Source organism: Scaptodrosophila lebanonensis, unplaced genomic scaffold, assembly GCF_003285725.1.
Source record: "Scaptodrosophila lebanonensis strain 11010-0011.00,11010-0021.00 unplaced genomic scaffold, SlebRS2 tig00000080-arrow-pilon, whole genome shotgun sequence".
Lineage (NCBI taxonomy): Eukaryota > Metazoa > Arthropoda > Insecta > Diptera > Drosophilidae > Scaptodrosophila > Scaptodrosophila lebanonensis.
This window is the reverse complement of record NW_022060561.1, coordinates 3,966,675-3,993,651: the sequence shown is the minus strand read 5'-3', so window position 1 is coordinate 3,993,651 and position 26,977 is coordinate 3,966,675. Positions and strand designations below refer to the sequence as shown.

At 35.5% G+C, this 26,977-nt stretch overlaps 1 protein-coding gene across 2 annotated transcripts in view; it reads right to left on the bottom strand.

Annotated features, from left to right (window-relative positions):
- Window positions 1-317: 317 nt before the first annotated feature.
- Window positions 318-26,977, bottom strand: part of LOC115625978 (carbohydrate sulfotransferase 4) — a 48,756-nt gene continuing 22,096 nt past the window's right edge. Inside the window, exons 2-4 of one of the 2 annotated variants that reach the window (XM_030521223.1) lie at window positions 1,848-2,027; window positions 1,591-1,792; window positions 318-1,521 (exon numbers count right to left, since the gene is read on the bottom strand). In XM_030521223.1, coding sequence (XP_030377083.1) covers window positions 1,390-1,521; window positions 1,591-1,792; window positions 1,848-2,027 — 514 coding nt within the window. In that variant the 3' untranslated portion in view covers window positions 318-1,389. Of the gene's footprint in view, window positions 1,522-1,590; window positions 1,793-1,847; window positions 2,028-25,991; window positions 26,129-26,977 lie in introns of those variants that run through there. The other variant, XM_030521224.1, reaches the window with a different exon arrangement.

Genomic DNA, 26,977 nt, shown 5'->3' with positions numbered 1-26,977 from the left:
ACAAAATAATCGGGTGTCATCGATCCGATGATAATGTTCATAGTAAAGTATGTAGGATTATTAACAAATACAGATAATCTATAGTGTCATCTATAAATTGACAGTTCTATTTTTAGGAGTGAATTGAAATAACGTAGTTTTGTCACTACGTTTTGTTTCAAAATTAAAAATTCTCTATGTTTTCTGCAGCTATACTAAATTCCGGTAACAAATATAAAACACTGATTTCTCGTTTGTATTTTACGTACGTATTTTATTTTTATGCTTCCTTCAGTAAGTTAGCTTTAATTTAGTTTATGCAAATATTGCCAGGCTTGTTTGTTTGTTTTACTTTATTTAATTTAATTAAATTTAGCCATTATTAAGTTTCAGTTTCACGACCCTGCTTTGCTGGTTTGCTTTCGACGCGGATTCAGCTTAAGTATAACAATGAGACGAAAACATATAATTATAGTACAATGGTTTAAAATTACAACTAAATAACCATAATTCATAATGGGAATATCATTCCCGTTTATCAGATTTTTCATTTGAATTGCTTTTAAAATAATTAGGGCTACGGCCATATCTAAAACCTTAATGCTTAGGAGAGGAGAATCTGGGTTTTGGGTCGTTGTATTTTGCAGATTTCATTTGTTTTTATTGCACAATAGCTACCAAATGTTATTTGTTGTTATTTCTTGTATACAATTGCTTTTTTTTAATTCATGCATTTATCTAAATATGTATTTAAATTACGGCTGATACGTTTTGTTTGTTTTACTAAATAATTAATCACTGGGTTTTCTATGCGTTCTGGAGAGTTGCATTCGATTTTCTAAGATTGTTAATTTGTAGCAAAAAGTTTGCAAAAATTACAAAACTCGCCCGTACTTAGCAGCTTAGTCTAAATGTTTCACTGTATGTATGTTTGTGTGTGTAATGTGTGTCTGTGTTTCTTTCTTCTATACTTTTAGCTTAAAAATGTACAATATATTCTGATTCTTTGTTTCTTTTGAAATTTGCTTTCGTTGCGCGACAAACTGAAGAACCGAAACGTAACAATAATTAGGATTGAGATAATAGAGCTTAGATGCTAGGTGGCCTAAATACAAATATGATATTCGATATTTGATTTTAATGCTACACAAAATTCGCCAATCACTAAAATTATACAATTATCGCATATAGTTTGTATGCATAATATCATTATATAGCATATAACTATTGCTCAGTGAAGTGTGTTTCTGTGTGTGTGTGTGTCGCTAAATTTCTAAAAACAACATTTTCGTAATGCGCTTTAGTTCTCTAAATCTGTTTTTTCGCATTTCCCGACGATATCACAACAAAATGTACCAAGTAGAAGAATTAGTTATGTTGAAAGACTGCGCAGAGATTCAGATGCGGGCCTTACGTAAACGGCGGCGGCAGCACTATGGGGTCGAAATTTTGTTGCGTGCTGGCAAAGATGCTGAAGTTGGCGATGCGGCGATAGCCCCACAAATCCATGGCTTCACCGCACACATCCTGTATCTGCATGATCTGCAATAATTGGGATTTCGACTTTGATTGAGGGAAGAAATATCGAATAGTAGAATAGATTAGACTTACCTCATCCACTTTGAGATCCTGCTTCCAGTGGAAGGGTGCCATGCGAGAGTCGCGATATGTTGAGCTAACACCGCCTATATTCACTTTGGTGTGTGTGTCCAGAAACTCCTCGACAGCTGGATCGAAGGGTAAGCCGTAAAACTGTAAAACCTCTTGCGTGACATCGTAGGGATTCAGGGATAGGTCCTCATAGCGTAGCGTTCTGTCGAGTGCAGAATTATTAGTTTTAGAAGCCCAGATCAGCTCGAAACACTCACCGGAAACGCGAAGGATAGCTCTTGAGCAACTTCTCTGCTGTCCTGTAGTCATCAACCAGATCCTTGCAGACCAATTTCGGATTTTCGCAGTCCTCGTTACCCGCACACCACACCCGATGGCGGCGCGACTGCATTGTCCCTCTAGGATCACGCACCAGGAGCACAATTCGCACATTAAGGCTGTGGAAAGAAGAAGTAACGAGGGGTGATCCAACATTATTAAAATTGCATTCACCGGCCGTATTGGGCATCAACCGACTTTACAGCACAATTATTATTCGATCGTAGGTTCGTTCGTTCGTTCGTTCGCGTAATAGTTGTGCACGAAGCGTGAAGTTTGTTTTTGCCATAACAATTGCTGAGCTAAAATTTAAACAGCATTTAATTAATAAATTGAACGTTACTTTTACGCTGTGTTCGCTAATAATAAGCGCAAATTATCGTATTCAGAGGTAATTTTTTGAACCTTCCTCCATTATTTGATAGCCGTTTGTTAGTTACCAAGTACTTATTTAAGTACATAACTCTGTTGCCACTCGCTCTGAAGTTCTGCTTACACTGATAAAAACAACAGCAGGCAACTTAACTGTTATAGCTTCATAGTGGGTACAAATATGATACGGAAATATGGCCCTGGAATCGAGTGGGTGAGGGATGGGAAATGCCTTTTTCAAGTTGGCAGCACTGTCACTGTCAGCTGTTTCCAATTTCCTTTCTATTTTCTTCATTGTTTACATATTTCGTGAACATCAAAAAGAGATTTTTACACCCTGTATCCATTAATACTACGTAGTTCGTGCGAATGTGTGTGACACACAGAAAGAGGCGTGGCAGATTCCTCAAAGTTTGTATTATTCATGATCCGTGTTTCAAGCCAAGTCGATACAGCTATATACATATGTATGTCTGTATGAGGCCAAGGATGTGTCTATGCACCTTTTCTTTTTTTGCAATATAATTAAATTATTTTGTTTTAAAAATGTATTGTTTTTTGAATTGCACACCTAATTATGTTTTTACCCATTCCATTTTTACACGGTTTTGATTTAACACGGTTTGAAAATTAATGAATTTATACATACATATATTTAGCACGATTTAAAATAACATACGATCAATGTCTTTTTTACACGGTCAAGAACCCAAGTTTATTATTGGTATAAAATGTTCAAAGAGGGTATCTCGCCAAAATCAAGATGAAGATCGATTGACAGCTATTTAATAAATTGAAAAGGCCACTCTGGGGACAGTGTTTTGACACGAATGAGGAGATTTTAGCCGAATTTAAGAAGGTACGGGTCATTCAAGAATAGGATGTCTGTAGTATTTCTGCCAGTAGAGGTTCTTTTGTATCTACTTTTTTATTAAGATGGATGGTTTTATGGTTTCTAGTCATAGTATTGCATTCTATCAGGTTAAAAACCTCAATGCGACTAAGACCACCAATGTGTCATATAATGATTTATCAGGCATCATAAAATCGAGTTAATTATTTGAAATACCTTTTTAAAGTGACTAGAATTTGTTTATGGCTCGGTTGTCAACAAAAGTTGTTTACGAAATTTAGAACTGTCATAAAGCTTTTCATTGTGCTGCGCCTGCCTATCCACTAGCGACTTTACTGATAAGTTTAAACGGAAGCAGTACTTTTTTTTTATTACCCTGAGCTGTTCCTGCCCTCAACTGCCCGCTGAGTTATCGATGGGTTGGTGCGAGTGGCAGAAAAATTCAAAGCTGATAACAATTTGTGTGCGAATAATAGTCTTGAGTAGGCAATCAAGTTTTATGATAGCATTAGCAAATATTTTTTAAAGACCACAAAAGCTGGCAATTATAAAAAATTGTTTTAAATCAATTTCGCTAATCGGCAAACCTATTGTGTATTGATTTGTTATTTAAAGGTATCAAGAGGTATTTAGAGACTTTTAGTTTTTGAATTGAAGCATTTCAGAAGGAGCTGACTGAATTCAGTAACTATTTGTCTGCTCTATTCTATTCTAATATTCCATGTAAGAATCACAATTAATATCGATAGCACATAAAACTAAAGCTGTTTATTTAAATTGTAGACGCTTCTTCGGCAAAAACAAATATCCGACGGAAATTGTTTTGTTAAAGTAATAATATTTTTAACTAAATCTGGCAGCAAATAAGCAATTATTTAATATTTTGTTGAGTTAGGCAAACGCAGGAAAGTTGTCCAAATATATTGGCTAAACCAAGTCTAAAGAGAGTTGGAAGTTATTGAGTATATGCGATACTTCTGTATATATTTAATATTCAGGCATGTCAAACATTTTGCTTTGAACAACTTTTCTACATATTGCATTTGGATCGAGTTGGATCAGTTACTTGTGAAGATAAAGCCTTTTAGTTTTCAAAAAGTAAGTCCTATTAATCTACGCTATTCGATCAATATTTTCTGTACAGTCAGTTTTCAACAGTCACAAGATTTTTAGGTATACCAATATATAACTTTAAAATGCAAAACCCATGGGATAGTTTCCATTTTTTTTGTCATCGCTTAGCACTAGTAATATTTGATATAAGAAATCCATTTCTATTTTATAAATATTATACAATTTTAAAACTACGTCGATAACCAATTTGTAACATTTGGCAATTAGTAACGGCTGTCAAACATATAGAATTCCGCTTGCTCGTTTATATAATTTGTACAGAACCAGTGCACATTAGTTAACTGAAATGCATTTCAAAACTATGAATGTAAATACAAATTTCAAACAAATGGCGACGTCAGCTGTAAATTCCAACAAACTCATTCAGCTAGCCACATCATTAGTGAGAACAACAAAAACAACAGCTCTAGCTTTACGAGAGCAACCTCATTAGCCTGTGGTTAGCTTCATTCTGTAAATAGAGCCAACTATGCACATATGTACACTCAGAGAAAATGCAACTAATTGGAAACAAATGCATTGGGTGTGATTTTCTTAATTTTCTTTTATAAAATACGTATTGCGCACAAAAATTTCTACACTAAATATAAATGTCAGACATATAAATTTAACAAAAATGAGCATTAACTTCAAGTCAGTAGCTTAAATTTGTTTTTCTGAGTGTTTTTTTGTTCCAGTATCAGTGTTGACTGAGATAACTAATTGGAAGCATCCAAAATGTACACAACAGAAAAGACAAAAATCAAACAGTATATAACAAAAAGCAACTATAAATGGAAATATCTTTAATATATTGTAGGAAAGCCTTTCTGTTTTAAAAACAGAGCTTTATCGACCATTTATTGACTCTATAAGCTGCTGGCCGCCTGTCGACCATGCTTTATTGATTTCTTTGAATAACGTATCTAAATTCCTTTTGTCCTGTTGAGCAATATTTATGTTTTGGGCCATTATCTTTCTTATTGGCCCAAACAATCGTAATTTTTTTATGAACCTATGCTACCAAATATATCCATTTACTTCTCCCTTGTCAGAATTATCTCGATGCGTAATATGAAACCAACTCCATTCCATGAGAAACACTCTCAAATATTACTTAAGTTTTTAAAAAATACTGCAAAAAATCTAAAACTACACCGAAGATCTAAATTGTTTCCAATTAGGCTGCACGAAAAGTTCGTAGAACTCGGCTAAAAATTAATTTTATTAAGTGCACGTGGTTAAGAAATGTGAAATTAAAAGCTAACTATCACATGGGATAAACGACGAATATAAAACATGTGGTAATGTAGCGTTAAGTCAGCCATAGCTTTGGTAAATGTCACAAATGCAAGAGTTAATTATTTGTTTCCAATTAGTTGTCAACAACTTTAAAAGTACGATAAAGAATAAACCTTACGTATAATATTTAAAAAACCCAATGTCATTAACAGTTTTGAAAATAATGGGTGGAAATTTAGGCTTGTTTGGAAATTTGGGCCGCATGATTCAGTATCACAGGGCCTTAATTATACGTTCGCTTTGCCATTGAAGTTTACTTCATCATTGGCATTGCGTAGCGCCTTTATCTATTTCTAATAACGAGCCAAATCAACGCTATGTCACATCACATTGGCGCATATCATTCAACATTCGCTTAGCCAACCCATATTTCTATAAATCACAACGCTTATCAGAGCTTAAAGAGCATATTTCTCGGCAGTTACTCTGCTCGTTTGCATAAGATTCGCGCTGGCGACTAGTATATAATATAACAAGATAAAAGGCTACACAGTCGCGCAAGCCCGACAATTAAATACCCTGTACCCAGAAAAACTTCCGGCACTAAGTTATATGCCATAGCAGAAGCAAAAAATAAATAAATAAATAAACAAAAAAAATAAATAAAAAAATAAATAAATTAAAATAAATTTTAAAAAAGAATACTGCAGTTTGTGGGCGCAGTACTTGTTTCTCTAATACCTTTTCTTTAAAATTTAAAGAAATTGTGAAATTTAATAGAAAAGTAGATACAGTTTGGTTTATGTAGCTTTTGAAATGTGAACATATTGAGCGGGGAAGAGGTGCGGGAAAAAATATAATAAAATAAATAAACTCGTGTCGAGCGTCCACATACCAAGTTTGGTTAATGTGCGCTCAGCTGTTTCCGAAATACAGGCGTTCATCCAGACGGACGGACATGTCTAGATTGGTTCCGCTTGTCAGGCTAAATAGGAATATATATACTTTATTGAGTCGGAGATGCCATCTTCTGCATGTTCCATACTTTCCACAAACCCTTGATACAATCTAACTGTTTCAGTGAATTGCTTTTCACATAAAGGCATAAGTTAGAGATTGCCTTCTAACTAGCTTTTTTCACCGAGTGCATCTAAATGTTCAAAACTGAGAGTACATACTCATACATTATTGAGCTATTTGACAATTCATAATGTCCAATATATTAGCGACCAAGTTGTAAGCCCGCTAAGGTATTGAATAAATAGAGCAGAGCTCGATTGGTCAATCTGAATGGCGAGTCCCACATTCGTACTTGAGCGCTTTATCAGGCCCAAGCAGATGCTCTTGGGAGTAAAAATGAACTTTCAGCAGTTTGGCCGATAAATTCACAGGCAATCAAGTTTTATGATAGCATTAGCAAATATTTTTTAAAGACCACAAAAGCTGGCAATTATAAAAAATTGTTTTAAATCAATTTCGCTAATCGGCAAACCTATTGTGTATTGATTTGTTATTTAAAGGTATCAAGAGGTATTTAGAGACTTTTAGTTTTTGAATTGAAGCATTTCAGAAGGAGCTGACTGAATTCAGTAACTATTTGTCTGCTCTATTCTATTCTAATATTCCATGTAAGAATCACAATTAATATCGATAGCACATAAAACTAAAGCTGTTTATTTAAATTGTAGACGCTTCTTCGGCAAAAACAAATATCCGACGGAAATTGTTTTGTTAAAGTAATAATATTTTTAACTAAATCTGGCAGCAAATAAGCAATTATTTAATATTTTGTTGAGTTAGGCAAACGCAGGAAAGTTGTCCAAATATATTGGCTAAACCAAGTCTAAAGAGAGTTGGAAGTTATTGAGTATATGCGATACTTCTGTATATATTTAATATTCAGGCATGTCAAACATTTTGCTTTGAACAACTTTTCTACATATTGCATTTGGATCGAGTTGGATCAGTTACTTGTGAAGATAAAGCCTTTTAGTTTTCAAAAAGTAAGTCCTATTAATCTACGCTATTCGATCAATATTTTCTGTACAGTCAGTTTTCAACAGTCACAAGATTTTTAGGTATACCAATATATAACTTTAAAATGCAAAACCCATGGGATAGTTTCCATTTTTTTTGTCATCGCTTAGCACTAGTAATATTTGATATAAGAAATCCATTTCTATTTTATAAATATTATACAATTTTAAAACTACGTCGATAACCAATTTGTAACATTTGGCAATTAGTAACGGCTGTCAAACATATAGAATTCCGCTTGCTCGTTTATATAATTTGTACAGAACCAGTGCACATTAGTTAACTGAAATGCATTTCAAAACTATGAATGTAAATACAAATTTCAAACAAATGGCGACGTCAGCTGTAAATTCCAACAAACTCATTCAGCTAGCCACATCATTAGTGAGAACAACAAAAACAACAGCTCTAGCTTTACGAGAGCAACCTCATTAGCCTGTGGTTAGCTTCATTCTGTAAATAGAGCCAACTATGCACATATGTACACTCAGAGAAAATGCAACTAATTGGAAACAAATGCATTGGGTGTGATTTTCTTAATTTTCTTTTATAAAATACGTATTGCGCACAAAAATTTCTACACTAAATATAAATGTCAGACATATAAATTTAACAAAAATGAGCATTAACTTCAAGTCAGTAGCTTAAATTTGTTTTTCTGAGTGTTTTTTTGTTCCAGTATCAGTGTTGACTGAGATAACTAATTGGAAGCATCCAAAATGTACACAACAGAAAAGACAAAAATCAAACAGTATATAACAAAAAGCAACTATAAATGGAAATATCTTTAATATATTGTAGGAAAGCCTTTCTGTTTTAAAAACAGAGCTTTATCGACCATTTATTGACTCTATAAGCTGCTGGCCGCCTGTCGACCATGCTTTATTGATTTCTTTGAATAACGTATCTAAATTCCTTTTGTCCTGTTGAGCAATATTTATGTTTTGGGCCATTATCTTTCTTATTGGCCCAAACAATCGTAATTTTTTTATGAACCTATGCTACCAAATATATCCATTTACTTCTCCCTTGTCAGAATTATCTCGATGCGTAATATGAAACCAACTCCATTCCATGAGAAACACTCTCAAATATTACTTAAGTTTTTAAAAAATACTGCAAAAAATCTAAAACTACACCGAAGATCTAAATTGTTTCCAATTAGGCTGCACGAAAAGTTCGTAGAACTCGGCTAAAAATTAATTTTATTAAGTGCACGTGGTTAAGAAATGTGAAATTAAAAGCTAACTATCACATGGGATAAACGACGAATATAAAACATGTGGTAATGTAGCGTTAAGTCAGCCATAGCTTTGGTAAATGTCACAAATGCAAGAGTTAATTATTTGTTTCCAATTAGTTGTCAACAACTTTAAAAGTACGATAAAGAATAAACCTTACGTATAATATTTAAAAAACCCAATGTCATTAACAGTTTTGAAAATAATGGGTGGAAATTTAGGCTTGTTTGGAAATTTGGGCCGCATGATTCAGTATCACAGGGCCTTAATTATACGTTCGCTTTGCCATTGAAGTTTACTTCATCATTGGCATTGCGTAGCGCCTTTATCTATTTCTGATAACGAGCCAAATCAACGCTATGTCACATCACATTGGCGCATATCATTCAACATTCGCTTAGCCAACCCATATTTCTATAAATCACAACGCTTATCAGAGCTTAAAGAGCATATTTCTCGGCAGTTACTCTGCTCGTTTGCATAAGATTCGCGCTGGCGACTAGTATATAATATAACAAGATAAAAGGCTACACAGTCGCGCAAGCCCGACAATTAAATACCCTGTACCCAGAAAAACTTCCGGCACTAAGTTATATGCCATAGCAGAAGCAAAAAATAAATAAATAAATAAACAAAAAAAATAAATAAAAAAATAAATAAATTAAAATAAATTTTAAAAAAGAATACTGCAGTTTGTGGGCGCAGTACTTGTTTCTCTAATACCTTTTCTTTAAAATTTAAAGAAATTGTGAAATTTAATAGAAAAGTAGATACAGTTTGGTTTATGTAGCTTTTGAAATGTGAACATATTGAGCGGGGAAGAGGTGCGGGAAAAAATATAATAAAATAAATAAACTCGTGTCGAGCGTCCACATACCAAGTTTGGTTAATGTGCGCTCAGCTGTTTCCGAAATACAGGCGTTCATCCAGACGGACGGACATGTCTAGATTGGTTCCGCTTGTCAGGCTAAATAGGAATATATATACTTTATTGAGTCGGAGATGCCATCTTCTGCATGTTCCATACTTTCCACAAACCCTTGATACAATCTAACTGTTTCAGTGAATTGCTTTTCACATAAAGGCATAAGTTAGAGATTGCCTTCTAACTAGCTTTTTTCACCGAGTGCATCTAAATGTTCAAAACTGAGAGTACATACTCATACATTATTGAGCTATTTGACAATTCATAATGTCCAATATATTAGCGACCAAGTTGTAAGCCCGCTAAGGTATTGAATAAATAGAGCAGAGCTCGATTGGTCAATCTGAATGGCGAGTCCCACATTCGTACTTGAGCGCTTTATCAGGCCCAAGCAGATGCTCTTGGGAGTAAAAATGAACTTTCAGCAGTTTGGCCGATAAATTCACAGCAAGTTGTGCGGCTCTGAGAAAATTCATGTAAAGCACTCGCCAAACAAAACCCAATGACACAAAGCAAGATTAGCTATCAGAGGAAAATCTGTTGTGTTTGTTTTTTTCTTCTTCTCTTCAGCATGTGCACAAAACTGAACAATACAAGGGAATCTGCTGAAGTATTTGAGAAACTTATGTAAATCAAGCGACTCTGAATGACTGACACACTCACTGACTGAGTGGCCGGGCGAGCGGACGGCCGACCGACCAACTGGCATGGCGGCGTACGCCAGAGAGCACAAATCCACAAACAAAATGGCAGCAGCAGCTAGGCATGCAAAAAATACATAATAAAAGTAAAAATAACAACGAGTGCGGCAACAGCTGCAAAAATACTGTGGAAATAAAACAACTTTCAAAAGTTGCAGCTCGCAAAATGCAAAAAGATTGAAGAGAGAACTAAAGAACTGAAAAATTGCGCCGCTAAGTGAAATTGAAAAAGCGCGGCTGTCGCCAATGGAAATGAAATCAGCGCCAGGCGGTTTCCTTTCGATGGCTTCCTTTGAGCGACATAAAAAATAGTGATAAAAGTAGAAAAACGATAATCCCATAAGCTCAAGATGTAATTCCGATTGGAATCAAGCACACAAAATGCTATCAAAGCACATCAAAAATTGAATCGGCCCTTTCATTGCAAAAGTTGAAAAGCATTATACTTCTCGTATATGTCTGTTTAAAAACGAAATACAAGCTTTGAAAAGTATTACATTTGTTTTTAGAAACTGTTTCAACTGTTGTGCAGTTTTGAATTATTAAGAATGAAAACTACCTTGAATGTACAACTATTGTAGCTAATATGCTTATTAAACATTTATTTTTGCGACTAAAACATTCATAAGCTATTTAAAACAATAGCTATATCCATTAAGACTTTAAATATTTATTAAAAGAGCACGAAATGCGTTAAACATTAAATATACTCGTAGTTTGAGGTTCTCTGCTTCGAAACCAAGTTAATATTATTTTAAAGCATTCTACGTCTGGATTTCCAATACAGTTTAGATAATTGTTGAAACCGAAACATTGAGGCGAACTGCATTACATTACAGTGAATTCTTCTTGACAAGAAATCGGTAATCCGCTAGTCTCTCTTTAGGCTTCTTTACAGCCACTGTCCGGTAGGCAGTCACACCCTAGGCTTGGCATTCCATTCCATGATTTTCACTTGAGAAAACTTTTGAGATAAGAATAGTTGCTTAGATGAGGAAAACTTTCAGGATGAGAAAAGGATCCTAATACTAAAACGGATCGAAGTATCTGCAGTGGGCGGACCATTGTCCGGCAGGCAGAAACTATGCTAGAGTTGGCATTCCATTTCTGCAGAATCTGTGGACATGACAAATAATGTGAGGAGCACATTTATTGTTATTATTCAGCAATAAGTAGAATCAGGGCAACTCCTCATTAATGATTTTTCATATACGCCAAAAATGAAAGTTATGAAATTAGCAAAATTTAAACCGTTTCTAGTGAAAAGCTACCTTCAAATGGGAAAATCCATCAATCAATAGTTCGACGATTTAACAAACTCTTGCTGTACATAAATTTTGTAACTACTTCCTATGTATGTATAGTAAGCTCAATTAACAAAGCTTAGACCAATATCGACTCTACACTCTACTCTCCCTAGCAAATTCAAATGCCAACATCTTCTGAATGACGCTTGAAAAACCAAAACCAATTAGATTCAAGTGTGTTTAGCCATTATTTTGCATTGCGTTTATATAACAACAGTTTGTTATTTTTATTTTGGTATATTTATAAGTTATTTTTGATTACGAAAAGCAAATCCATGGCACACGTCTCAAGTTGTCTGTCGATTGAAAAAGAGAAATTCGCTCTGCCTTGCCTTGTTGTGTGGGAAGTGAACTTCATTCGGAGCCAAGCCGAGCCGAGCTTCACTTCACAGCCAATTCGTCGTGTCAAGTACTCTTCAGCGTAATTGTTTGACACAAGCGAAAAAAGCGATTGGAAGTGCAATGCAATTAAAACGAAATTAAATTCAATTTATGCATAAAATAAGTACTGAAAAAATAAATAACATTTTCAGCAGCTGTCGACAATGTCACATTTGCAGATAAAGTATCTGCATTAATTTCTATGATGTAATTGTTCCCCGAATATTCCATAAATTGACGCCTGAATGACTTCGCGGTTACACACATTATAAATAATTTTAAAATATCAATGGTCCCCTTTATTGGATTTTATTCGAATAGAAAGGTTAGGTATGTTTATATATTTAATTCAATTATTAAATTTAGGAAGAAAAAAATAAAAGATTTTAAAGGAAAATCCCTTATGAAAAAACAAACACAATTAAATATTTTAAATCCTAAAATAAATAAATACAATAAACAAAAGCTTACATTGTAAACTATAGCCTAGTAGCAAATTGTTGTCAATATATTATTTTTTTATTTATGGAAATATCTGGCAAGTATATGCGGCTGCGGCTTATCACCAGGAACAATAAGAAGCAAAAACTACAACGACGATATTACAAAAATCAATGACAAATGTGTAGAGCCGTTAAAAGGAAAAAGAAGAGTAGAAAGAGAGCGCATAGGCAAAAACTCAACGAAAAGCTAAGAATACAAGTATGCGATAAAAAATGCATTAAAAATTGAGTGCTATATGAAGACACCCATTGATTTCAGCTTATTTCAAGCTTTTGATGTTCTTTTAATTTGTCAATCGAAGGGCATTGAAACACCGTTTCAGAAGTCTTTAATTCTAGGTATATTTTGTTTTTAAGCCGCTTTTGGAAGCTCTTCAATTTGAATTATCTAAAAGTCAATTTAAACTTTGTCTCAAAAATAAAACTTCTTTTAATAACAGTCTCAGGAGTTATATGTGGTGTCAAAAGGTCACTTTGCCTTTTAGCCTTTAAAGGTTAGCCAAACTGAAACGCAGCTTCAATTTTGATTCAAACACGAACGAATCTAAACTGCCAGGTACATTTGTACAAGTACATCATAATTATGTTGACTTGCTATTTTTAGGCGAAATCTCCTTTTCCCAAGAGGCAACATTAACCTCCAAAGCCTACACTCCCTGGCAGTTTTGTTATTCACCGCCTCCTGAGACCTAATCCATTCTCAGAAATGGGAATAAAATCTGGCAATACACATATTTTTGGTAAGCAATGTTTACTTTACATCTCTCCGCGGCCCAAAATATTAATATTTAACTAACCGTAAAACCCTTTTTTGTATAATTTCTGTTTCTTCTTGCTTTGTAAATTTTAATTCCTCCCCGCATAGTCCGTTCTTTACTCTAACAAAAGTTTTCGTTCTTCTTTTTTCATTTGTCGTTTCTCGTTTTCGTCATTTTTTTATTTCTGAGTTGCTTTAATTTTAATATCATACTTTTTATTCGTACAACCCCTGCCATGCGACAATTATTTATGCATATTTGCATAGCCAGCGTTTGGTTAACGGAGCGTATGCGTAACATGTTGTGTGGAAAAAGTTGGAAATATTATATGTTGTTTGTATACGTATTGCGACGACTGCACGGAAAATTGCGCCTGAATCGTATTTGTTCTACGTGATTTTAAAAACTAAACTGAAAGTACACTTTCCACCCACCATTGGCCTTACACAGCATTTAAGATGCATTCACATTCGTTTTACAATTTAATTTGGAGGTAATTTCAACGAAATTTAGTTATACGAAGCACTTATACGCGAAGTCTCTTTCGGGCACCCAACACCCATTTATTCATATTAATTGAAAAATGTGTAAAAATTGAATCAAATGGCACTTCGCTTTTCATTCATTGGTTCTAATCGAAGCCACTTTAAGCACCAATTTATGATCTATGCAGAATAAATAAAAATTTTTACGAAAACAATAAATTTAAAATTAACAAAAAGCTTCGCCCTCTTCCACACTTCTTATACAAATCACCTAACAGAAGCCACTGTTGACATAAATTGCTGACATTATTATCAATATCTGTCTGTTCATTCTTATACTGGACAGATGATTTCGAATTTGTATAATATGTTAACATCCATCACGAAAGAATGAAAACTGGCTTTTGTTTATGTATAGTATATATGTACATATACAAAATAAAATAATTCATTTTGGATGACTAGAATTCATAATTCTAGACTACAATGATGTTTATCTCTAGAAATAGACTTGAAGTAATCTTTGGTCATATGACAATCTAAAAACAAAGTCCATCACTCTTTGATAAACATCTTGCCTATTTACTTATCACAATTATTATGCTCATTATTTACTTTGGTATATACATTTATATTTATATTATATACTTTGTCTTTTAATTAAATGAATACTAGAGCTCAGAGTATCTTTTGTTGTTGTTTAAGAAGAGCAAAAGCTCTAAGTCGACATGAATATAAAATATAAAATGGATAACATCCATTGAATAAGAAAGGTTTGTTTTTCTAGCCTGTAAAAAGTATTTTTTCTCTCATATTAGATTGTGCTTTATTGCATTATATAATTTATGAACGGCTTCTTATACCGTATTCCAGATGGATTCAAGACCACAGTGCAATCGATAGTTCGTTAAATGCGGTAATTCAAATATTCCTTTCATTTTTTTGGAAATATGTATATTTACATAAATCTAACGAAACATCGACATATTAAATAATTTACTTATATCTTCCACGGCCAATAATATTATGGCCGATACATCACTGGGGGAATTATAAATGCATGCAAGTGCAGATGTGAAGAAAGTGTATCGCCAATTGTAATTAGTTCTACATAGTTCCTTAATCTTCGAAATGCAGAATGAATTCAAACATAGAAAATCACACATTTTTGTACACACAAATATATTACCATGATTTCATAATTATGTATTTGTAGGCGTGTTAGTCATTTCTTTGTGCGAGCAAGCCCTAATCTGCATAATTACCATGCCTGACAAATACTCGAGTACAATTAATCACTTCAACTATTGTCAAACGGATTTCAAAGCACGCATGGCACTTCACCATTTATGGAATTATGCTAATTTTATGAAGGCAACAGCCAATGTGAAAATTGGTTGGAAGTCCTTACGCATTTAAAGGCAACATACGGGTATGTAAGGTGTGCGACAAAATTTCCCTTCTAAACAATATTGGATTATCACAGACGAAGAAGGGTATGTGTGCCTATTTATTATAGGTACTATATTATTTATAACATTACAAGACCCTTTAATATATTCCCCAAAATGCCAAAATCTGTCCATCTATTCTACTCCCCCGATAGTATTCGAGGTTTTATCCTAATCGCGATGTCCTTCCTTTCGTCGGTCCGTTCAACCCTCCTTCTGCTTTAGAGCTATAGCATTCACACTTAGTTCCGAAGCTTATTTTAGAGTGAAACAGTAGAGACCATGTCAGAGACCGACCATGTCAGCTCACTATATCATTTAGCTCCCATAGCAACAATATGTTTTGAAAATAGTTTTTGCACCAAAACCTTTGTTATTTCTTGTTGTCATATCTGATGGTAGTACATCACTTGTGGGTCGCGAATAATTATTGTTTACACGTTTATGTAATAAATTCTAAAGTTTTCTAAATGTGAAGCTTATAAACTGGTAATGCTACATTATTATACTTAGTAATATTTAATTGGACTTAAGGTGCTGAAATGTTTAGTGGCCCCATTTGGCATTGCGTTAAAACATGTCTTTCTTGTCAATCTCTTTTTGAATAATTCTCAACTATTATTTGCACTTTAGACACCTAAGTTAGTTAGTTGGATTTACATTAATGCTAGGTTAATTAGATTATTATACCACACCAAACCAAATCAATTCTCTATTCGCAACTCAATTCTTGAATATCTATTATTTCTTAAAGCCCGAGTTTAGTTTTTATTCTTGATGACTAACGTATGTATTCAAATGCAGTACATATCCTAGTTGTTATACAAATAAATCCGCAGTCCTATAATTATATTTATTTCGTGCAGCTTATGCATGTACTATGTATGTAGATGGGAATATGATACTTAAACAAAAACCGAGAGCATAAAGCATTAGTTTTTATTCTTGATGACTAACGTATGTATTCAAATGCAGTACATATCCTAGTTGTTATACAAATAAATCCGCAGTCCTATAATTATATTTATTTCGTGCAGCTTATGCATGTACTATGTATGTAGATGGGAATATGATACTTAAACAAAAACCGAGAGCATAAAGCATTTGCGCAGCTTAGGGGCTTCGGCAGGTCACGCAAAGGTGGGCAAACGGATACTTCACACATACATACATACATTGGTATATCTGCCATCAAAAAGTTTAGCCATTAACCAGGAATCGTGAACAGTGGAAGTTGGGCCGAAAAAAATGGAAATCTCTGCCACTAATAGCTGAAGTCATTACAATGTTTGTCTATCGATCCAGAGAAAAAACTATTTGACAAACTCACGCGAATATGTTTGACACAAGTTTATGAATGAGGTTCAAGGCCTCGAGCAACATGTGGAACTGGCAGAACAACAATAACAGCAACAGTAACAACAATAGAGCAAAACTCATTGGCAAACGTTGGCATTCAAATAACGGTTGGACTTATGTGCGCTGCGCTCACACTTTTGCTTTCTCGAACGTTAGTTTGGCAGAAAAAAAAACAAAAACAAAAAGTCATGTTAATAGGTGTAGCGCATAAATCTGTCGTTGACTGAAATAATATCGAAGAACAATAAAAGCAGGCATAACTAACGCTAGACCATTCTATTGATTAATCGTTTGAGGTTAAGAACTTTTGAGCTTGGCCCTAATTCAAATTTTCAAAGGCAAAAAAGAGGTCGCGGTATCGTTCAATAGGGCTATTATATCAAACATTTCTAAAACGCCAAGAAATTTTAAAATATGTTCCAAGTAGATAGAAATATAGTATATAAACCATTAAACCATAATTCCCAAGCAGTTCTCTGCGATGGCCAACGCTAGAAATAGCCCATAAATGTCTGATGCCTAACTGTACACATTTTAATAGTTATTGGCTGCATTTAATTTGATTTTCGTCTTTTAAATCTTATTCTTTTTGCAAATTTTTTATTTCTGTCCAATCTTATACGGTTTTGGACGTATAGTATATAGTATAGTATTCGTATCTGTGTCAAAGATGCCGCAAAGTGCCGCAGCAGCATAAAAATACAAATTGAAAGAAGAAAAAAAACGTTTTTTTTTTTGTTTGCTGGCATAAGAGACGAACAAAACCTGCTGGCATGGATCCATGCATGGGTCATTGGGTTGCCTCCAAATCCGTAGCAAATTGCGGCATCAGCTGCCTCAGTACGATACGATTTCTGACCGTTTGTTTGAATTTGTGGACGCTAACTCATGGACATAAATGTCAAGTGCCTTTCTCCACTGAAACCTTCAAGCGTGCAAGTGTTTGTACCATCCAGAAGAATAGTAGGCCACATGTTATAGGTACAGCATGAAGAAAACAATCCGAATCGCAAGCCTTGCACAGCATGGCGAGATGATTCCAAAACCGATGTAGCTGAGCTTCTCCGCTGAAGCCTTTAAACTGAAGAGATTGTCTATATTTGTATTCTGATTTTGGACTATAAGTATACTGAACTCTTTCAAATATGAAATAATCTGTTGTAAATTGGTTTTAGCTGGGTTGGTCAGATCGGAGTTGGTTTTCAAATCCGATTGTATTTGTGACCTATGCCTGGTTTTCTAAATAAACCACTTATCATATTATTAAATGCCTATGGTTGTGGATCTCGAAGCTAAATTTTGGTTAAATTATTTCTATTTGTTTTACTCTTTGAAATATGTTAACACATCGAATTTGGTGGCACAGCAACACTCATTAATCAGCTATTAAACAAACACACAATGTTTATTTAAATCATGGCCAATTGCGTAATTAATTGCCAACAACTGCGGGTGCCATATAATTTATAACAAAATTAAGTGTGTATTTACAAAACAAACAAAAAATTTTTGATACAAATTAACATTGCATTGCATGTGGATGACTGAATATAAATAGTGGCAGAATTATGAAATCCATTTAGCTGAGCCCGCTCTGCACACATTCACAGCTCGTTGGCCAATTCCATAAATCTCGGCATTAATGCCCGTGCCAGAAATTCTGCACTAACAACAGCAACAACAAACATGCATTGCATTCTACAAGGCTCCAAAGGAAAATGGTACAAAAAAGAAATATCGATTTAACAATTGGCCAACAAACGCAAAGTGCAGGCACATTGTAGCGGGCCGCCATCGCCACACTTGGCCTATATAAGTATGTACATATAAATGTATGTATGTATACAAGTGTTTACATATATGAACATTATACATAAATATATATTTGTTGGTGTAACGCCCACCAAAAATATGCAGAAGCGGTCGCAGTTCAAGCAAAACGCAAACAATCATCGCAACATGGAAAATGTTAAAAGCGCCAACGAACTGAAGTCATGGCGCCCAACAGGGGGCACTTAAATAAAAAGCAGGCCACGCACTTCTCACATACATATGTACATACATACAGACGGATCCGGAAAAGAGAAATGGTGAAGGGAAATTAAAATTGGAAAAGGCAAACATGCTGTACGTGTACATACATATATCCAAAGATTTTCAAGAACTGGTCATCAGAGTGTCTACTTCGGGGCATCATCTGCTAAATTTTGCACAAATTACAAATTGCTTTATTGTTGAATGCCCGGAGCGTTGGGTGCAGCACTGCCGGCTGTTTGGGTTCGTTCGTTCGTTCTAATTTTAATTATGCATCTGGCTGACATGTGAGGGCGACACATGGCACATACCAACTAATTTAACCACAGGATGTACTACCAATCTTGTGTGTGCCTTGCATCTGGCATGCATTCTACAGCAGAGAATGAAAAGGTCGTGCAATTTATAATTTAAATGCACAAGGTTTAAGGCAGCATGAGAAAGTAATAGCTTAAAAATGCTTAAAATTGTGCTTTGGTGCAGAAGATTTGCCAGAATCCGTTCTGTAAAGTGCAGTGCAGCTATTTTCGCTTGAAATTGAGTTAAAATATTAAAAGCAATATAGCTTTTCTTTACCCAAGATGTTTGATTTATCGAATATTTGGCAAATTTCTATTTCTAGAACAAATCGGTAAAATGTGCTATCATTGGAAACTATAGTTTAGTGTGTCATTGGGGATAAAGAGTCTCGTCAAGAAGAATCGCAAGTGCAAGCTAATGATGACGAATAAATTACTTAGAACCACCGTTTATATTAAAGAACAAAAAATTTGAAGTTAATATGCAGTTTATAGGAACTCTAATGAAGAAGAATGAAAGGTGGCCAATATATGCTTCCAACCGGAAGAGAGTTGTTCCTCAGTTCTCTCTTTGCATGGAGACTAATGGATTCTCCAAAATAGATTCTTCGTTCTTCATTCTTCAATTCAAGAGGTGATCCCTAGAGTAAAAAGAGTGGCTTCATCTACCATTACGAAGAAAGTGCGAATTATAGATCAGTAATATGCAGGGTTCTTCCGTTTATCAGGGCAGCAATAAGTTCTTTTGCTTGGTTCGTTGTTCCATTCCCGCTCTGCAATTCTTAGCAGCGAAGCTTACGCAACCGTAACTCTGCCACACACTAAGCGCCCATATCAGCAGCATTTTATCTCACCCATAGAGTGACGCGAAGAGCGCATTCTTCTGGCCCACTTACTATTTGCAAAACCACAATACACGAATACACCTCTCCTATCTGTTTAAAACTTGAGGGCCATCAAGTGACTAAGTGTTGTTACGCAATCTAGCCTTAGCCTCGAACTTGGCGTTACAACTACACGTAGTTAGTGGCAGTCAATATTTGAACCACTGACCCATAAGCGTTGTTGGTTGCACAAATTGCGTGACTTCAATGGCAATTTACACCCATAAACGTAACTCCTAACTAGTGCACGGCAGTTGGAAGACCATTATTTGTTAGAGATACGTTTGTGGCTAGAACCTTTTTTCCAAAGTGGGTCAAAGTGCGCATGTACTGCCACATGGGATGGCAACAATTTGGTTTGGCTGATCAATTTCAATTGTAAACAGAGCCACGATGCCAAGGCAAACAAATGTGCCGCCCCAGCCAGAGCTTGTGATTGTGCAATGAAATGAAATCAAGGTAAGTTGAATTGCCGGCCAACGACAAACGCCAGATGTCAATCAAAGTCAGCTGGGACGCCGCAAAGGAAAAGGATGGAAACTAGAGACTGTGAAGCAGCAACTCGCAAAAGAGTGGCAAAAGAGAAAGGCACCGAATGACAATAGATGGATGGAGCAGGCGCAAACAACCAACTTACAATCTTCAAATTGCAAACGACTGCAGTTTTTGGCGCGTACTCGTAATTTTATCGTCTCTTACACACGATGCCAAATGGCGTACAACCGACCCGACCCTTCAGTCTCAAATGAACCGACGCCAGCCAGAGTGTGAAGTCTTTTGGAAACTTCATTAATCGCAAACTAAGCGATGCCATAGACTGCAGCCTTTTCAGCAACGTGGGCGAAAAAATATATATACTATAGTATACTATGTATACTATGTACATATGTACGACAGACACGGCAGTGTCTGAACAAAAAACTGCAGCTTGCCAAGTAAACGCCATGCTCAGCCAGAATGGGCTGCCACATCTATCCTGCGCCTGCACTCTGCAAACTGAAAATGGGAATGGGGTAGAAACGGATGGGCTCCTTGCCATTTTAGTTAAGCCCGGCTTATACAACTTATTGATATCAAGACTGCAACTATGGAATTAAGGTTCGATTAGCTACTTCTTCAAGTCCGCATTTCTTTTTTTTTCCCGACTCGGAGAAATATTTGAGCTTATACCTAGTTTCTGTTTTAAAATTTTGAGAATTGTATACCTTTATCGACCCTATATTCGAATTATAAGGGAGGGAGTATTCCATTATACAATGGCATTGAAATTATTTTCAGAAAATGCTTCAATATACATAAATCAGAAAACTTAATAGACAATTTTTAAACAGCAACAGGCTTGTTTTCGGGATTCAGGCTTATAAGATAAGATTGCAATGCTATCGATTATGGACTATGAACTATGGATCGTCAATTTTTCAGTTCTGGAAAGTTGGCCAAAAATAAAATTTAAATCAAGTTCATTTCCTTAATATCTTTAGGTATAATAAATTACAAAGATTTCCTATAACCCTACAATATCTATATAATAAATGCAAATTGATGTATTTTTCTCATTGATTAATAAATGTACTTCCAATTTTTTTTTTCAATTGCTTGTAGGGTGTTCCATAGTCGTGGAGGCCTAGTCCTAGCACTCCGTAGACTCAGCTATTTTTTTTTGTGCGCGTGGCCTCGTGTAAAATTTATTGTTCTCGTGCATTTGACATGAAGCCTTTAGGCTTATGGTTATGCTTTTGATAGGCTGACTGCCTCTCGAACCGCTTGACATGCTACAATTGCTTGTCCGGGCGAGGACTTCCTTTTGGCCCACTGGCTTTTTCGTACAGCGGACAAAGTTGTGAAGGAAACAAAGTAAAAAGTAACGCATAGCGTTGATTTTGTGTAACAAAAAGGTAGAATATCTAGAGCGGTTGCTCGACCATAAATGAGCAATGCTAAGCATGGGCTCGACCACAAGGCCCGCGCAATAGATATGTTTTCTACTGTTAATAAAGGTTTTTCTTTGGTAAACATCCTTTTGGCTTTAATGTCCTGGTTGATTCATTACATAGTATGTAAATTAGTTAAATAATGTACAAGTTAACCCTTCGAAACTTTCAATTTAATTTACCTCAAAGTTTGACCGAATAATACGGGTCCTGGACAACAATGTAAATGGCCTTTTGGCGAGATAAGTTTTGTAGTGAAAATAAGACTGTTGTGTCGAATGAATTAAATCCGTTTAGTTCGGTTTAATTTAGAAGCAATATTTGGTCAATATGGGCTTAGCCGTCTTTGAAATCCAGACGTTTATCCAGACAGACGAACCTATAGACGACCGAACATGGCTAGATTAGTTTGCCTTGTCATGCTAATTAAAACTATATTTACTTATTGGAGTCGGAGATGCTTCCTTTTGCCTGTTACATACCTTACACATACATAATATATTCTATTCACCATTCGGGTGAGCTATAATTATTAATGAACTAATTAATTAATTAATGAAGTAATAATATTAAAACAATTCCAGTTGAAATTTATCTTTAGTTTTTTGTTGAAGAACAGGTGTATGAAAGATGATCTCTTTTATCAAATATCAATAATATGAGTTTAAATAAACCAATAAACAATACCTACACACCAAAACCAATTTCATTTAAAACCAATTTCTTTCATTCCGAAGTATAGTATTATTCCTTTAAGTGTCCTTCTTTTTCACTTCTGAATTGTTATGAAAAACTTTTCAATAACATAAATATGGCGAATAATCTATTTATTTCGCGCACCCTCTTAAAGTTTTTAAGCAAATTGGCCAAAAAAAATGCTTTCAATTTTCTTTTTATAGATGAATTTAGCTTTTAAAGGCCCTTCAACAGCAGCAAGCATTTGTTCGTCTGTTTTTCTTTTTTATTCGCCATTTAATTTATGCGTGCAGAATCTATTTGTTGGTCCTCTCTTGGTTGATTGACTGAAGTCTAATTGAATTCCGCCGGCCAGCCAGTAAAGTTCGATTAAGCACTAAATTTTGATTAGAATTTATGTGCACTACTTAAACTTTTAATTAGTAATATAAGGCTGCGCATTGCAATCAACAGTCGGCGGCAGTTTGTTGAACGTCGAGTCTCCGGACTACCTCTGCCCATGATTTCTGTTGCCCTGCTTTTAACGTTGACGCTTCAAGTGCTGAGCCAAGTCGAGCTACTTAATGACTTATCGCTGTCATTATGCCTCGCTGGCTGAAGCTGAGGCTGAAGCCAAGGCTGGGGCTGCTGTTGCAGTTAAGAAAGCGTAAAGTGAAAGATACTCGCATTGAAGCTCAAGAGATGCTAACCGAGAAGTGCTTGACTGCATTTCTCATTGTTGTTGTTGTTGTTGCTGCTGTCGTTGTTGTTGTTGTAGAATTGTGAGTGCGAGTGCAAGATAAGTGACGTTTGGTGGGCTCCAATAATACCTTTTACGCGTCACCATCTCTCACCCACATAAATTGAATCGAAGCGGCAAACCTTTCACTTCCAAACCTTCCCAACAAAATGCAATTAAATGGAAGGCAACTGTCAGCTAAAATGAAAACCCGTTCAATTGCCGGCCTGACTCCAACAATAACAGCACCAACAACAATAATATGCATTTACATACACCTCTCACCAGTTAAATACAAGTAGGCGCAACTACAATGCATTCAGAATTTTTCAGGAAGCATTTCTAGCGTTCACTCAAATTTTACCTCAATAGTTAAGAACTTAAAGGTCTTCTAAAGTGGTTTAAAATTGGACTAGAATTAGAAATATTACTATGTATAGTAACACCCCTTACCCTTTTTTGTGTTCTCACTGCATTCAAAAAAAATGTATTTTCTTGCATTTCTTTTATGAACTGGGCTTTGGATATATATGCGCCTACATAAGTGTACATTCATTGCAGTAATAATACAAAATCTGATTATTTTATACCCTATACCCGTAGGGTAAAACGGGCATCTCCGACCCCATAAAGTACAGGGTGCGCCATCTTTTATGTCGGTATGTAGATATTGAATAACTTTCTCATTAGTGAACCGATTGACTTGAGTAGACCAGTGTTGAAAACCTCAGTTCAAGAAATTGTACAGAACCAAATTAAATACAAATATCTCATACTTGAAAATCGGTTGTTTATTTTCAAGGATATTCAATGTTTGCATACCGACTTAAAAGATGGCACACCCTGTATGTATACATATTCTGTCTGTCCGTTTGTCTGTCTGGATGAACGTAAGGATCTCAGAAACTCTAAAAGCTAGAATAAACAAAGTTAGTACCCAGATTTGTTTATTTTTTGGAAATTTCCCCCATTCCCCCGCAACAGAATTTCGTCAATACTCTTCACATTTCAAAAACTGCATAAATCAAACTGTGCACACGCAATCTGTGTACAGTTATCTACTTTAGTTTAAAATTGTATCCAATTCTAATAAAAGTTATTAGCGAGACAAATTCTCTCCAGATAAAAGGAAAAAAGGAGATTCTGAAACCCATGTTCATTCTAGAAAACGTCCCAATAAAGTCGATGGAATAATATGGCATCAGAGTGGACCTCTTCAGAGCTAAGCCATCACAGCCTCACATTATCTAACTTTAGAGAGAGAGAGAGAGAGAGAGAGAGAGAGAGAGAGAGACGTTTTCATGCGAAAGAGATAACACATATAGCGAGTCACGCCGAAGATACGATTGCAGTTTCTTTACAAGTAGTTCTTATTTTGCTTCCAAGTTCCAATTTTAGTCTGCTCTTAAATTGATTATATTCAAATGAGTTGCACTGTATCAGCATTGAAAAGCCAATAATATGTACATTTATACGAGTATGTAGGTATTGTGTGTGCCACACCTTTCGGGAACAGAGCGCTGCCGCCACCGCCTCCTTTCGCTTTGGTGGCAGCTTCGATCGCTGCCTGCCTGCCACCATTTATTGTCGTGTTCGGGTATACTGTAGTAGTATATGAAATATATTTTGCGCCTTTCTCCCTCTCTATCTGTCGCTTTTTTTCGCTCCCATGCCGCCCAACTCTTAGCCAAATTGCTCCAAATACACCCGTACATACATAGATGCAATTGTAGCTGTTAACTTGTTGTTATTGTTGTTTTATGTAGGTACTTCCTGCTGCTGCACCCAGAATTTTGACACTTCATTTCGTAGCTCGTGTGTGGCCGCACATTTTAGCATTTTTATTTGGTTTGCTTGATAAGATCGTTCAGTTGCCGCTAGTAAAAACCTTGTGCGTTAAACCTTTAACGATGTTGATTTCATATTAAAATTGTGTGTGCTTTGCTTTCCAATCTAAATTCCAAGAACATTAAAGTGTTTGTGCTATCTGGCGATAAGAACTTAAGTTAAGTAGGTAAAATATTCTGGAAACTAGCACAAAACTCTAGCCATATGTGCCTTTTTCAGCTTTGGTTAACACAAATACTATTTGATGTTAATATCACAATATATAATATAATATCTGCAAAATTTACGGGTTTGCGAGTTACCCAATAAACACCGGTTGGTCTTAAAGATACAGAAAAATGGCATAATGGCACAAACAACATTAAGATAAACCTGCAGAAACACTATTATGGGTTAAAAAAAAAGGTACAAATCACTTCCTGAGCAGCAGTGGTTTAATTCTGCAATCCGGAAATTATATAACTTCATAAATTTAAATAAATAAATAGAAAGGCTAGAAAGATGCTAAAAATCAAAAGTCAGAAACCCTTTCCAATTCAAAATCGTTTAAAGAAAAGTCCGTTTTTATACTAAAAGTATATAAAATAAAGCATTGATTGATTTGGGAAGATGCAAAACCTTAACTGTAAAATTAATTCTGATAAACTCAGGAAACATATACTTAGTACACATAATTCAAAACCTGTCTGCCTGCAGAACTGGTTTGACTTTAAATATGGATGGTATTCTCTCAGAAGATGCTAAATATGTGTAGAATGTAAAGTATATTCCGACACCTTAGTGCCCCTAACACCTCCCCAATACAGGCAAGGCTGTCAATAGAAAAAATATTTTCAAAATACGGACCCGAAATTTTCAGAGCCCCTTCTCGACAACCCTGAGCTCTCATATAGGACAGTTAATATAGAGTTCTTCATAAAGTTTCATTGCTTTACATACCCAGGCAATCTATTTCACGGGTTAACCGATTTACTTGCTGTATACTTGCTTGCTTGCCACTTCAGAATTGAATCTTGCTCAGGAAACCAATTCTTCAATAAACTTATGTATGCTTGAATTTTGAAAGACCTTTTCATCATTACCTGAAACGAATAAGAAAGAAAAGCGAGTACATTAGTTTGATATATGCAAGCGGCATTTAATATTGGGGTTAGGTTCTAATTTAAAAGCGAATTAAATTGGCATGGTTCTAGGTATACGAATGCCTGTAAAACGAAGCAAAGTAATTACAGGTGAGGCCAGAATAAATTAGAAGAATAATAAATGTAATTACGAAATCTGTGCTTTTTGTTTTGTAAATCAGTGCAGTTCTGCCACCAATTTCGTGCAGTTTTCGTGCCTTGGCTGCATTTTGTTGCCAGCACGTCGCTGGTTTATGGCCCGAACAGAGCAAAAAGGCCAACACTGACCAGAGAGCCAGACCAAGGTGGGCGATAAATTGCACGTGTCGTGACAAATGGCGGACGTTCGGGTAATGCGGCGCGTGGAAGAGGCGATGGTTGGAACCTCCTGCTCGATGCAATGGCCAACACATTAGAGCCACCAGTGAGCATATCAAATCCACACATAATAAAATCAATTTCAGTTCATTATTTCCATTTAAAATCGCATAACACGACCGACCCGGCAAAAAAAAAATAAAATAAGTGGAAAGCTAATTTCGCGTTTATTACAGACTAGAAATGCGCGCAAATTACATGGCTAGTGTGTTCATAGAATAGCCAGCTGGCTGCTGGTATGAACACATTGCACGAGTATAGTACAATGAGATACTACTCGTAGCAATGGGGCGCGATGCGCAGATACAGATACAAATACAGATACTCGTACACCATCCTCCAAATGCAATGCAATTGTCCAACGAAAGACCAAAGCCTCTGCCGCTTCGACCACCGCTTCTTGGCCAACACAATGCACTCTGAAGACAACAA